Source organism: Apteryx rowi, unplaced genomic scaffold, assembly GCF_003343035.1.
Source record: "Apteryx rowi isolate R43461 unplaced genomic scaffold, aptRow1 scaffold_639, whole genome shotgun sequence".
NCBI classification, from domain to species: Eukaryota; Metazoa; Chordata; class Aves; order Apterygiformes; family Apterygidae; genus Apteryx; species Apteryx rowi.
Window position 1 is genome coordinate 147,703 of NW_020450915.1, and position 15,018 is coordinate 162,720.

Genomic DNA, 15,018 nt, shown 5'->3' on the forward strand with positions numbered 1-15,018 from the left:
ACCTGGCCTTGAATGAAAGGGTGTATTTCACCTTGTGAGTGTATGTAAATATGAACTGCACATCTCGGAAAAACTCTAGCTGCTAACTTCTACTGTGTGTGTTTTAGGGTTCAGTTTTGCTTTTCACTTGTCCTATTACCTGTCCCTGAGGTTTTTAGTGAATGATGTTGAGTTTAGGTTGTTCTTTGTAAACAGAAAGTGACATGTTAGTATTTATAAACCAAATTTTGTTTTAAGGCAGTCCATTAACCTCATAAATATGCCATGTTGTATTTAACATCAGTGGAATTTCAGATCTAAATAACCTACAAATTCTTGGTGCTGTTATTAGCAATAAACTTTAATATGCCTGTATTTACACGCAACTCTCCTTAAATATAGCGGGATCCACCAGAAGAAGAAATACCTTTTTGCACCTTGAAGTCTTTCCCAGCTGCCATTGAGCATACAATACAGTGGGCAAGGGATAAGGTATGAGAATAAGCATACTGGCTGTTAACATAACTTACTGTGTATTTTGAAAGGTGAGGATTCTGTTGTGCTTCTTGCAAAATGCCATATTTGTTCTTTTTCTTATTTTTTAGTTTGAAAGTGCATTTTCTCACAAGCCTTCCTTGTTTAACAAATTTTGGCAAACCTATCTGTCTGCAGAAGAAGTTTTACAGGTAGGAGTAAGTTGCTGTGATAAAATACAGAGTTTTAACTAAAGTTATATGGAATGTGTTTCAATTTAAGTTCAGAAAGATTTGGGTTATTTTCTGACTTAGTAAATCTGAAGGCTTATTTGGTAAAGTAGTTAGCTGATCTGTCATAGTAACAGTATTTCTGTCATGTCTAGTAAGTAAGAGCCAAAGTCCTGTGTGTGTGGACTGCTTCTCTAGCTTATGTGCCTTCTGTACATGCTTATAGAAATACCAGAAATACTGAGGCACTGCCAGCTAGCATATAGTGGATATATAGTGCAAATAGTGGATATCACACTGAACACTGATGTGCAGCCAACTGGAAAAACTCAAGGGAAGAATCACTTTCAAGTGATATGTTAGGCTTTATTGCTTTATATTTTCCTTGGGGTCTCTAATGGCTCATCATCACTAGGACTGGCTGGAAGTGTGAAACAAGTAGACCACAACACTTGGGGAAAATCCTGGTGGAAAGGATCACATAAAGGTTAATATTTTACAAGATAAATTTCTGTTTCATTTTGCCTGTAACTTACCAAAATCTTTTTTTATTGTGTGACTGGATTGTGTGGAATCTTGTCTGTTTTAATATTTTCTTATTTCCTTTTGTATCTAGAGAATAAAATCAGGAGAGAGTTTAGAAGGCTGTTTTCATGTTATTAAAACACTCGGTAGGAGACCCCGAAACTGGACTCAGTGTGTGGAACTAGCAAGAGTAAAATTTGAGAAATATTTTAGCCATAAGGTATGTAGGTAAGACCTGAAAGTGAGATGATGCTTGGTTGATAAGGATTTTCAAAAAACTTGGTAATAACACCTGATAATTAGGTGTCAAGTCTTTTGCACACTCTTCATCTCTTCTCCATAAATAACGCACTTTATAGTGTCTTAGAAGGACTGCATCTCTTCCCCTTTCTACTGTCGAGTTTTATAGCCTGGTGTTTTAACTCAGGCCTAGTGGCTCTATTCAGCAGTCTCGGTGCAGGTGTCTTGCCTTTTTTTCCGGCTGACTATTTTTCCAGATGTCTTTACTGAAGGAGTTTATTGGCCTAGGACAATAGCTTTTTTTCCACTAAACTTCCTGTTACCTAACTCCTCATATTGATATCCTTGATTTTCTCAAAGATTTCACAGAAAGGATGGCTGAAAAATGTCTACTTGTCAGTCATTCTGAAAGTCTGGTCCACGATGTTGCCCAACTATGTGGGAGGGGAGGAATTGTGTAGGAAAGACATGTTCATGATATTTTGTATTAATAAATGTACCATATCCATGTATATAGAAGCCCTGCTAATGGTGGTAATTTTCATGTTAAGAAAACATTGTGTTCCTAGTTGCGAACTGGTATGCAGCTCTCCTAAACTGATGCTGAGGTAGGGGGAGCACTTTGCTTGTTGGATCAAATATCTTTTTGAACATGGGAAAGTTGAGGTGACATTATCATCCTCATGCAGTGAATGAAGGGACAAGTCACTCTTTGTTGTCTATTAGTACTTGTGTTTTTGAGCTCTCCACCTCGACACGGATGTCTTGTGTTTTCCTCCCTCTAAGTGACTTCAACTCTGCAACTGGAATGTCCTAAAAGCTATAACAAGATTTCACACCATTACCAAAAAGAAGGCTTAATTTAGAGTGTTTAATGTCAATCTGTGTATGACAAATTAATAAATCTGCTCTGCTTTTCCTCTAGGCTCTTCAGCTCCTTCATTCATTTCCCCTCGATACACGACTAAAAGATGGAAGTAAGTACAAACATCTGCTTGTGCCTCTTGCAAATTCATGGAGTATGCAGTGTGTTACTGTTTCTGATATCTTAGAATTTCATCTCAAGTCTGTCTTCTTACCAGGTTTGTTCTGGCAGTCACCAAAGAGGCCGCCTTTTCCAGTGAAGTTTGAATTTAGCAATCCTTTGTAAGTATGGTACTGCCACTGGTGCATTTCAGAGCATCCTGTAAAAGTCATCCCACAGCAGTAGAGAATGCCAGACTATGGCTTCGTAGCGCTAAAAGTTGGACCGATAGCTAACTGGCTACTTGGTGGTAGGGACTAGCATAGTGTCTTACGCTGTGGCAGACTGGGTAAACTGCCTCGCTTTGACTGCGAGTAATTTAACTTTCACTAACATTAGGTTGGAAGGTGCTATGGGAAGTTCTGCCGGTAGCTAACATGAAATTGGCTAATGGCCAATTTGTTCATTAACAGTGTAACTACATGACTACTGAGCTGTTGTCCTTGTGCACCCCTCTCTCCTCCTCCCACCACTATATCATAAAAGAAAGGATGTGCCAAATTAAATTGACTACCTAAAATGACCTAGTGGTGGGAAGCCATTTCTCCATCATGATTTGGGGCTGATCTAGATGGTTTGGGTGTTACAGATAATTTAAAAGCTTGATGTGATTGACACATCTGAAAGCACTGATCTGTTGCATGCCTGTGCCTGCCTTGAGAAACTGTCCTCATCCCCATTCTTAGTTTCTATAAAAACTGAGATTATTGGAAGTATCAAAGTCTTTCTGGGGTGAAGCTTTATATTGACCACACTAATCTCTTGTGAGGGTTTGCAGTCCTTTTCTTGACTGCAGAAATTAAGGAAATATGGTTTACTCTAGACTAAATCCCTCTTCACTCATCAAAGGTTGCTCAGTTGTGGAAGGATTCAGAACTCCTCCCCAAAATTGTCATCCATTTTGGACTGTGTGCTCTGAAGGGCAGAAATTCTGTTACTTGGTGTGTTTTCTCAAAACCTGCTTGAATATGATCCCGAACCTTCATTTGGGCAACCGAAGTAAAAAAACCCCAAACTTCTCTTTTCTTCAGGCACTTTGCTTTCATTGTGAGTGCAGCAAAACTCTTTGCAACAGTGTACTGTGTTCCTTTCACAGAAAAGGTAATCCATATTGTAACAACGTTTCCATCTCATAACTTGGATATTCACTTTCAGTTTTGGTCCAGTGTCCTGTTGCCAGTCCTTTCCAAGTACTGATTAAAATGATTCTTAAAGTATTCTGTCTTTCAGCACTGGCTCTTCTGCAACTGTTACACTTAGTCTTCTTTATTTGAATTCTTAATGAGGAAAATGACTAGCACATTAAATAATTTCAGCAAGCACTGAACTCATAAATTCATATTTTGATGGATCTATTTGCTGTGTAATATAACTGAACTGAAAGAAAATATCCTTAAGGCCTTTTTATTATTTTTGTTTCATTTTTTACTACTCACACAGCCTCTGTGTTGCTTATCCTTTGTTTTTCTTGTTATCTTTTTTTCTCTAATTGGATTTTCCTGCAAGTCATGTTTACATTTTGCTCCTGATCCCTTGAACCACTTATGTCATGAGGAATGCTCTCCTGTTTGTGCTTAGGAGTTGCAAGTCAGAGATGGATCCAAGTGCAGTGCAGTGAGGCTGACAGGTTCTAGACTGGTCAGACTTACTGTGCGTTGTAGAGCAAAATTACCATGAATGCACAACTGCCCTGCCACCTGTGCTGCAAACACCAGATAAAAGAAACGTGACCTCTTCCCTCATGGCATATCTGCAGAAATCAGATGTATGGTAACAAGTAGTTATGCTCTCTCAAGCTTCCCAGTTGCCTTAAATTCCAGTGCATTGGTGCTTGGACAAAAGGCAATACAGACATTTTAAACTACATTTAAATGTTAGATGATATTATTTTCTTAAGTTTGATTTTTAATTCCAGTATTCATTTCTACATGCATTCCTATCAAAATCATACAAATCTTACATTCTGTACAAAGATGTTTGCATTTTGCCTATTTTTACTTTTCATAGCAAAATGGTTATAGGAGTCTTTATGCAAGGGTTGCACTTAGTTTTCCTCCCTTGACTACTTGCGGGGCTTTTTGGTTGGGGTATTTGAAATACTACTGGGCATAGAATCTCTTTGTGGGGAGGGCTGAGTTGATGAGAATTTAAATTCTTTTTCTTTGAAAACAGGATTTGTCAGAAGAAGTTATTTTGAAGATAACTTCATCTGTAAAGGTACCAGAGTTCAGACCTTCAAATAAAGTAAGTTAATTATGTAATTTAAAGGGGGAAAAGGAAAAAAAGTCCACATGCAGTGTCCCAGACTTCCCACTAATTCTTGCACTGATGCTGATCAGAAATAAATATGAATGAAAATGTTACTTAGGGAAACAAGAGTGTGGTATGCAGGATTGCTTTAACTTTATATAGCTAAGGTATCCATGTACCAGATGCTAAATACAAAGTGAATTTTTGGGAGGGTTCTTGCAAATGACTTCTTGTATTAGCTTTTTCCATGGACAAGTGTGATTTTAAATCTGAAAGCTTTTCTAGGCCTGTACAACAGCTGTGATGTTAATGAAAGTAGTAAAATAACTCAAAAGCTACTCCTAAAATAATCCTTGATTAGTGCCAATTTGTTATTTCTTTCTAGGAAGTATTAAGAAAGTGTTATTACTTTTACATTTGTATTTGAAGTATTCACTTCAAAATACCTGAAGTGTTATTGTGCAGTGGCTAGCATTTGTCATCACTTAAAAATAGCAAATAAGTTGTTCTAGGGTAGTTTCATATTTTCTTGCCCAATATTAATGCTTGTCTCATGAGCGCTTGCCTCATGAAACAAAAACCGATATTCTGACTCTTTACCTGGCATTGCAATAGGCCCATCCAACTGCAGTTGGTTAAAATACTTGGCAGCAAAGATTAACCTGTAGTTCTTTAGCTAACTCCTGGGGACTGTGAATTTGCTTGCATGCAGTTGTGTTGCATTGCACGCTTCCGGAAGATGTTTTTAAATGGCATTGTAATCAGAAAAGAAAGTCTTACACCTGAAGCAACTGTGCAGTTGTCAGTTTTATTGCATTTCACTGTAGAATACATTTAGAGGGGAGGGGTTGATAGTAATGTGGGGAAGACAGCAAGTCTAGTATGCTTCACTCTTTGTGCTGCACAAGGATAATGTATTTAATTACTCGAGTGGTGCATACACTTGCAGGTTGTACAGACAGATGAAACTGCAAGGAAACCAGATCATATTCCAGTCAGCAGTGAAGATGAAAGAAATGCTATTTTCCAGCTGGAAAAGTCTATACTATCCAATGAAGCTCTGGAAAGTGAGTAGTGAAAACTAGCTTTATAGGTTAGTAATGGCTTGCAAGTGCACTGCGGGTAGCATGAAACTCAAGTCTTTGAATAAAGCTGTTCAGTAATTCTGCAAAAAGCAGGTAGCTGATTACTAAAGCTATCTTGAGTACCATGCAGGTAATGGTCCTTATTGTTTGACATTACCCTATGCTTCTTTATTTCTGAGATTCCTGCAAATTTTAGGATTCTCTGTTATGCATAGGTATAGTCATGATGACTGTGGTCAGACAGTAGGGCACTGAACTCTAAGGAGGGGAATGATCTCATAGAATCACAGAATGGTTGAGATTGGAAGGGACCTCTGGAGATCATCTAGTCCAACCCCCTGCTCAAACAGGGTCACCTAGAGCACGTTGCCCACGACTGTGTCCAGTCGGGTTTTGAATATCTCCAGGGAAGGAGACTCCACAACCTCTCTGGGTAACCTGTTCCAGTGCTCTATTACTCTCCCAGTAAAGAAGTTTTTTCTTATGTTCAGATGGAACTTCCTGTGTTTCAGTTTGTGCCCGTTGCCTCTCATCCTATCACTGGGCACCACTGAAAAAACTCTGGCCCCATCCTCTTGGCACCTTCCCTTAAGAAACTTACACGTTCATAAGGTCCCCCCTCAGCCTTCTCTTCTGCAGTCTGAACAGGCCCAGCTCTCTCAGCCTTTCCTCATAGGAGAGATGCTCTAGTCCCCTAATCATCTTTGTAGCCCTACGCTGGACTTGCTCCAGTAGTGCCATGTCTCTCTTGTACTGGGGAGCCCAGAACTGGACACAGTACTCCAGCTGTGGCCTCACCAGGGCTGAGGAGAGCAGGTGGATCACCTCCCTCAACCTGCTGGCAATGCTCTGCCCAATGCACCCCAGGATACCATTGGCCTTCTTGGCCACAAGGGCACATTGCTGGCTCATGGTTAACTTGGTGTCCACCAGCACTCCCAGGTCCTTCTCGGCAGAGCTGCTTTCCAGCAGGTCAACCCCCAGCCTGTACTGGTGCATGGGGTTATTCCTCCCTAGGTGCAGGACCCTGCACTTGCCTTTGTTGAACTTCATGAGGTTCCTCTCTGCCCAGCTCTCCAGCCTGTCTAGGTCTCTCTGAATGGCAGCACAGCCCTCTGGGGTATCAGCCACTCCTCCCAGTTTGGTATCATCAGCAAACTTGCTGAGGGTGCACTCTGTGTCTTCATCCAGGTCACTGATGAAGCAGTTGAACAAGACTTGACCCAGTACTGACCCCTGGGGGATACCACTAGCTACAGGCCTCCAACTAGACTCTGCGCCACTGATCACAGCCCTCTGAGCTCTGCCATTCAGCCAGTTCTCAAGCCACCTCACTGTCCACTCATCTAGCCCACACTTCCTGAGCTTCCCTATGAGGATGTTATGGGAGACAGTGTCAAAAGCTTTGCTGAAGTCAAGGTAGACAACATCCACTGCTCTCCCCTCATCTACCCAGCCAATCATTCCATCATAGAAGGCTATCAGGTTTGTTAAGCATGATTTCTCCTTGGTGAATGCATGCTGACTACTCCTGATCACCTTCTTTTCCTCCACATGCTTAGAGATGGCACTCAGGATGAGCTGTTCCATCACCTGTCCAGGGATTGAGGTGAGGCTGACTGGCCTGTAGTTCCCTGGGTCCTCCTTCTTGCCCTTTTTGAAGACTGGGGTGACGCTGGTTTTCTTCCAGTCTTCAGGCACCTCTCCTGTTCTCCATGACCTTTCAAAGATGTTGGAGAGTGGCCTAGCAATGATGTCCACCAGCTCCCTCAGCACTCCTGGGTGCATCGAATCGGGGCCCATGGATTTGTGGGTGTCAAGTTTGCCTAAATGATCTCTAACCCAATCCTCCTCGACCAAGGGAAAGTCTTCCTTTCTCCAGACTTTCTGTCTTGYCTCCAGGGTCTGGGATTCCTGAGGGCTGGTCTTAGCAGTAAAGATTGAAGCAAAGAAGGCGGTCAGTATCTCTGCCTTCTCTGTATCCTTTGTCACCAGGGCACCCACCCCATTCAGCAAAGGGCCCACATTCTCTCTAGTCTTCCTTTTGTTACTGATGTATTTGAAGAAGCCCTTCTTGCTGTCCTTGACATCCCTTGCCAGATTAAACTCCAAATGGGCTGTTGCATCCCTATATTCCTCCCAAGTGGCCTGTCCCCCTTTCCACTTTCTGTATACTTCCTACTTCTGTTTGAGTTTTGCCAGGAGCTCCTTGTTCATCCATGCAGGTCTCCTGCCCCCTTTGCTTGACTTTTTGCTCATTGGGATGCACTGTTCTTGAGCTTGGAGGAGGTGATCCTTGAATATTAACCAGCTCTCTGGGACCCCTCTTCCTTCTAGGGCCCTGTCCCATGGGATTCCCAACTAGATCCCAGATAGACTGAAAGAAATTCTGGTATGAGAAGGTTAAGAGTTATTTCTTACAGGAATCAATCTGAAATTATCCTGATTGTGAAAGCTAATATGGTCTTTTTCAGCATCTTCTAGATATATTAAAATGTAGATCTTTAAATCCAATTTCAATGCTTGGCCACATGAAAAGGTCACTGAGCAACTACTGCATGTGTGCATTCGTAGCCCATGACTACAGGGGAGAAAGATTAGTTTGACTTTAAGCCACAGAGGGTCAACCCTCAACCATCTCTCCAACACTAAAAGCACGTGGGCTTTTAGTTACCATGAGTCAAATTACCACCGAAGAACAAGTAGTGAGAATAATCCGTTCATGTGCCTGAGCCCATACTGAAATTGTTACAGACTAACAAGGCTTRCAGAGGGAATTCTCAAAGGAGGGAACTAAAGGAGGTAGGGGGAGTAAGAAACATCCACAGGATAGCCCAAAATCTATTCCTGGTGTTGCAAGGAAAATAAATTCTTACATTCTCATTATTTCTCTTTTGTTACTCATGTCTAACAACTGTTGTCATTGGCGTTGGGAGGGGTGTTTCCCCTTCTAGCATGGAAAAGCAAGTTAGAAGTCCTGCACCACATTCCAATACTTAAAATTTTTAGTTTGTTAAGCTGTAGAGAAGTAGAACCTTATGTTCAGGACACCTTCAGTTTTCTGATGACTACTTTTGCTTTTTTCCATGAGTAGGTGACTTGCAGATGAAGCCCATCTCTTTTGAAAAAGATGACGATAGTAATGGGCATATAGATTTCATAACAGCTGCATCAAACTTGCGAGCCAAGATGTACAACATTGAACCGGCAGATCGGTTCAAAACAAAACGCATTGCTGGAAAGATCATTCCTGCAATTGCAACAGCTACTGCTACAGTGTCAGGGCTGGTGAGTACAGTTTTGTATTGAGAAGCTGCTTTACAAGAACTTTGGCAAAACGTTGAAATGAATGTTTATTCCTGTTACTTTTCCATGATTAAAAGCAGTATTGTCTGTGTATTGATTAATGCTATCCTGACAGAGCTCCATTAAAGAAATGTTTTTTTAAATCATTGAAGATCACAATGATATATTCACTCCACGATGATAATTATCAGTGCAACTTGTCATAAATATTTTCACATAAATCGTATGGAATTCTGCCAAAGGTGAACAGAGGTGTTTTTGTGGCCTAGAATGTCTGTGAGTTCTGAAACCGAATTCATGAGATAAGTAGCTTCTGCACTTAAAGCTGTATGTAGCTGTAACTAACTCTGTGTACTGAAAATTTCCTGCAAGTGAGTATTTTAATGCAACTGTTTCTCCTCTGAAGAGGCTTTTCAATTTTAGCCAGGGAACAACGGGGAAATTCTTTCTGGTCAGTGGAATTGCAAACTGGGCATCTTGTGTTGATCTAGGAAGACTTCTGAATTTTAACAGGGGAGAGTAGGGCTCTCCCTGAAAAAAGGAGCTGCATTTTTATTATGCTCATTCTGTGCCCAGACTTTCATTTGGTAATACAGGCAAAAGAGCTGTATTTAATCAGTCTTAGCTATTCGCTAGCGGGTGTTGCATATGCTTCCTACCAGTTTCCATCTTTGCAAGATGAGAGAGCAGCCTGGAATTATGAGTATAGCAGAACCACATTAAAGCAGTATCATAAGACTTGGAACTGTTCTTTGTTCTGCTACTTAAAAATATATGCACCCTTCGTGTAAGGCAGCACATACCTTACCAGTTAAGGGGCGAACATGAAGATATGCATTATATATGTGTGGAACTTGACAATCTGAAATACCCTTGTGTCTTACAGTTTTAATTCATGTAGTAGTGTTTGCCAGGAAGGTTTTTTTTTCCCCCAAAGACTCAGTAGTAGGTGAGAGGTATCTCAGTGATAGGAGTAGTTGTCATGCCATATGAAAACTAAAACTTCAAAAAAAAATTTTTTTCATCATATACCTGTTCGAAGGGTTGTTATTGGTTCTAGCTGTGGTAAACCCACAGTACTTTTATTCCTGACTCACCGACCAGAAAGAGGAGTTGGAGATTGGCATTTTGGTTTGTTTTCTGCAATTCGTATTAATTTTCATGAGTGCCAGTGTCAAGTTTGGAAAGGATCTACTCTGCAGTGGTTCATATCCATATACCTTAATGGAACTGCATACTTTGTGGAGGTATCTTGAATTTGTCACTGATGAAAGAATTTGGAAGAGTCCTCCATTAGAAACATTCTTGCACATTGAAATATTTTGATTTGCAGTAACATTATTGGTTTCTGTAGCATATTTGGGTAGCATCTGTGGACATGACTTACTCTGACTGGACGAAGGCCAATCTCATGTACATCTTATTCTGCAGTTGTCTGGCTTCTTAATTAAATTAGAGGTATTGATAACACAGGTTTTAGGTCACGTGTTTGGTCTCATGGAAGCATCTGATTTGTGTTTATTGCAGGTTGCACTGGAACTCATCAAAGTTGTGGGTGGCTATGCGGCTGATGCATACAAGAACTGTTTTCTGAACTTAGCCATTCCAATAATAGTCTTCACAGAAACTGCTGAAGTAAGAAGAACTGAAATAAGGTAGGAAGGACAGTTGGTGGTATTCTAGAAACCCGCTGTTTGACCCTTAGTGTGACATTATATCAAGTGCAAGATTTGTATAGTATTAAATCCAGATAATCGTATTAAGACTTTCAGATAATCATATTTAGGCCTCATTTACTGATACAGAAGAAATACGATGCAACCACAAGTTCATGGTCATGTTGCAATTAAACATTACAGATATGTAGATATTCAAGTTTTGGGTGTGTGTGTGGGGGGGGTTGTTTGTTTGTTTTTTAACCTGCAAGATCATGAATCACTTAATGCTTACTATCAAACTCGATTATCCATTTGCTATATACTACTAAAGCTGTAACTGATATTCTGAGTACTAGCAAGGTTGTCCTGCACTGCATAGCTCAAGAACTTCCTGTTTGGAAAATGCAGCACATACATACATTCTTCTGTCCTAATTTTAAAACTGGTGGTTTTAAGGGTTTGGTTTTGTTTTCAGTGGAAGCTATTTGTTACTAGGCTCTAAAAATCTAGGCAAGGTAGACACGCAACACTGTTATTAATAAACGTCCTGTATGCTCAGACTGAACACACTTCTTTATCTTGCTCAATGTAAAGCCTATTTTTCAGTAGGTCTGAAAGCTCAGTGAGTTCGCTCCCAGTTGATGTCGTGTTTACTGAGAGTTTTAACTTCAAGTGTTTTATGCATAGCCAGATCAAAGGGCAGGAGAAATGGCAGCAGAGAGGGAAGAGATTTTTTGCTGAGGTAAAACAGCAAGTCACCAGAAGAGACAGCAATTCTTCAATATATGTTTAAAGGAAATGCCTGAGTTCACTCTGTAGAGTAACAAACAATCTTTCTCTTTTTAAAACAGAAATGGGATATCATTTACAATCTGGGACAGGTGGACGATTTATGGGAAAGAGGATTTTACTCTCTTGGACTTCATAAATGCTGTCAGAGTAAGATATCATCTATTGTACTGGTTTAATACAATAAGTGAAGGGAAAGATTTTTTTGTTTAGGCCTTTGTAAAGTTATTGTTGAAACCAGAATAATTCTAGAAAGAATTAATATGAATGGTAGCATAATTCTCTCAGTAAATATGTCCAAGCCTATTTTGAAATTCTTTGGTAATTCCATTTATTTAAATGTATCTTAATAGACTGTCATCTTCCATGCATTAGCATATTTTCTGGTTGGRATTCTGTGCTTTTTGAGCAGCTAGCTGTAGTATGAGTGCTAGTTGGATCTGCTGGCTTGTGCACATGGCATACTGTTTTAATAAGTTTTAATTCGTGAATTCCAGGAGAAATATGGAATTGAACCAACTATGGTTGTACAGGGAGTCAAAATGCTGTATGTTCCTGTGATGCCAGGTCACATTAAAAGATTAAAGCTGACGTAAGTATAACTGAAAAGTGGATCCAGGGATGTGACTGCACCTTCGAGTTATGTTGACTGGCTCTATCATGAATCTATGAGTCTGATAGCACCGTTTTCTCCCAAAGTGGTTTCTATTTTTAAAAGAAAGTGGGAGAGGGGAATAAAAAAATAATTTCTTCTTAAAAAGTGAATTAAGTCTTGTGGTGAGGACAGAAGACTTGCAAAATGATGAATGCCAGCATGAGAAACTCGGAGAAGTTTGGCAGAAAGCTTTGGGGAAAGAATATGASTTGTTTTGCCCCCTGGTTCAAGCAGAAGTCTGCTTGAAATTTTTTGAGACAGACCTAGAACCAATGGTAGTATTTAGCGGCTTAACTGTGAAAGCATGAGAACGCTTACTCAGGAATGAATTAATGTATCTGATTGTAGACTGAGATTTGCAGTGGTCTGTCCAGTACATAGTAATTCCTTGAGATTTTAGCTCACTTGAGCCCTTGCAGAAATGAAGAAGCCTGCAAGGCTTTTCAGTACTGCTCACTGACAGGAAATCAGGGTATAACAAACTGCAGGGTTGGTAGGGTGAGAGGGCAGGGGGGTGTTTTCTAATTGGTAGGCCTTTGCAAATAAACAGCCGCATCTGACCTGGTTTTAGTTTTCCTTATATGGTGATTGAACTTCTTTAGCTCAAATTCTGTTCGTAACAGCTTCTGTGAAGTGTATGTTGGTCATTGCTCACAGGGAGTCTTTGCTAGAGCATTGCTCAGTCCCCAGGTGAAGCCTGTTTCAAAAGTCTGCTGGTGGATAGTATCAGGGAAAGTAGTATGCCTTATGGGCAAGCTGCTTTGTTGGGAGAAGAGCCTTTAAGTTGGTGCTTCCTATAGAGTGCTTGATAGTAATGCTAAGATGTAAATTTATAGCCTACCTCAGCTAAGGGATGTCAAGGACAGCTGTATAAATGATTTTGAGTGAGTGCTGTCTGTAATAAGGTTGAAGGCATGGTGTGAAGCTGCCTTCTTGTAACTATCAGGATTTTCTGTTATCCTGAGACTTAGTTCACAACAAGCTTTGTATGTAGCTGCAGCAACTTGGGGGTTCTGTTACAGGTAGTACTGAAACCAGTCTTGCTTGTGTGGTGTGGGTTTTTATTTATTTATTTTTATTAAAGTGTTTAAAATCTTTACTCTTGCTGTAGTATGACAAGAAGTGTTGCAGGACTCTGTCTTCCTTTCAGAATTACAGGATTGACTCGTAGCAGACTCTTAAGAGCAAGTTTTAGATACATAGTTTTCTGCCATGTTCTGTAAGTCAGGGCTTCCTCATGCAAATGGATGAGCTACTTCCTCAGTAGCTGTTCTGAGAAGAGGACAACGCTTTGTGTTTGCAAGGGAGCAAGTTACTTCTGGGAAAGCAGCTTTTTGTCCTGGGCACCAAGGCATGCCTAGAAGGGCGATCCTTCTCTAAGATGTCTTCTGAGGTTTAGAATTGAATGACTGTGTTCCCAAAACATCCTAGCATTTGAACTAGCCTCGTGAAATGGTACTGCAAGATCAAATTAGCAGGGAAATAGTTCTGAGACATCCAAAGCTATAATGAAAGTGATGTGGATTGGCCTTCCACTACAGTATTTTATTGTGCAACCTCAAAGCAATAGCTGTAGCTTTTGAGGCTTATGCTACAATAAAGAGACAGCAGAGAGGGAAGGGGGGAAGCAGCACTAACACATGACGCTTTACCTTGTTTAAGCTCATGTTGTGGTCACCAAGGAACAAGTCCCAGATCTTGGCTGTTTTCCCCCCCCACCTCACTGCTGTTCACTGTCAAAATTCAAGGATATGGAAAGTCTTAACTTCAGCAGAATTACTCTCCATGAGAACTTCATATCTAATGTCTGCACTGGAGTGGATCTTCCTAATCATACTCTGGAGAAGAGGTATTAAAAAACAGCCGTTGTTGGTAGACTGGGAATTTGGTCATACCTGCTGACCAAAATCCTGCGGCAGAAGCTGATTTTGCTTTGCTCCTTATTAGGAAACCAAAGAAAAATAATGCATTTGAGGAATCCCATCCTAACGCGGACATTTTATCTTCTCTTTTGTATTGAGCACTTGTTAGTCAGCAATGTAATAGCTCAGTAACAGGCTGAGAAGTCTGGCAAGAAAAGTAGAAGTCCACTTGTTGTACCTCAGGTATGATAACAACTTGTGTGTTTATATTAACTATTATAGGTTCATTCTCCTCTTTTTATCTGGTTTCTAGAATGTTGGACTTCATTGCTAGGAATGAAATTCATCTTAGTCTGGCACAGATTTCCCACTATCACTCCTTCTGGTATCTTAACAAACTGTTCTTCGTTTCCTTATAGGATGCAAAAGCTTGTGAAACCATCTGCTGATAAAAAGTATGTGGATTTGACAGTATCATTTGCTCCAGAGACTGATGGAGATGAAGACTTGCCAGGGCCGCCAGTGAGATACTACTTTGTTCAGGAAGACGATGGTAGAGGTGCAAAAGTCACTCCAGGACCATTTGTTTTGAAGGGAGTGTGCTAATTTTCAGCTATTAAAGATGGTACTATATATTTCTTTTTGGTGAAGCCTTAATTAAAACAAACCATGAAAGTCAGTGGCTTGCACTGAAGACAAACTGGATTTATGTTTCATCTGCTCCTGTTTTCTTCATACCTGTTTTCTCAAAAGGAGGCTTGGTCACTCCATGAAATGGAATGTCCAGTTACGGTCCTTATGATAAAGACAAGATTTGTATTAATTTATGGGGAGCTGAAGAAAGTAAGAAGAACAGTGAACCTAACAAATTATCCCCATGTGCAAATTAAGTGTTGCTTAGAGAAGAGTGCAAAAATTGGGGAAACTGCTGTTTTATGATA

The 15,018-nt window shown here is 40.3% G+C and overlaps 1 protein-coding gene across 3 annotated transcripts in view; it reads left to right on the plus strand.

Moving 5' to 3' along the window:
* The window catches only part of UBA6 (ubiquitin like modifier activating enzyme 6), a 36,051-nt gene extending 21,269 nt beyond the window's left edge, over positions 1–14,782 (plus strand). For 2 of the 3 annotated variants that reach the window (XM_026084395.1, XM_026084397.1), the window contains 13 exons: positions 382–471; positions 585–665; positions 1,300–1,428; positions 2,374–2,425; positions 2,531–2,594; positions 3,504–3,573; positions 4,645–4,716; positions 5,672–5,789; positions 8,902–9,095; positions 10,641–10,768; positions 11,623–11,710; positions 12,058–12,152; positions 14,497–14,782. In XM_026084395.1, coding sequence (XP_025940180.1) covers positions 382–471; positions 585–665; positions 1,300–1,428; positions 2,374–2,425; positions 2,531–2,594; positions 3,504–3,573; positions 4,645–4,716; positions 5,672–5,789; positions 8,902–9,095; positions 10,641–10,768; positions 11,623–11,710; positions 12,058–12,152; positions 14,497–14,683 — 1,368 coding nt within the window. In that variant the 3' untranslated portion in view covers positions 14,684–14,782. The remainder of the gene's footprint in view (positions 1–381; positions 472–584; positions 666–1,299; positions 1,429–2,373; positions 2,426–2,530; positions 2,595–3,503; positions 3,574–4,644; positions 4,717–5,671; positions 5,790–8,901; positions 9,096–10,640; positions 10,769–11,622; positions 11,711–12,057; positions 12,153–14,496) is intronic. The other variant, XM_026084396.1, reaches the window with a different exon arrangement.
* Positions 14,783–15,018: the final 236 nt, after the last annotated feature.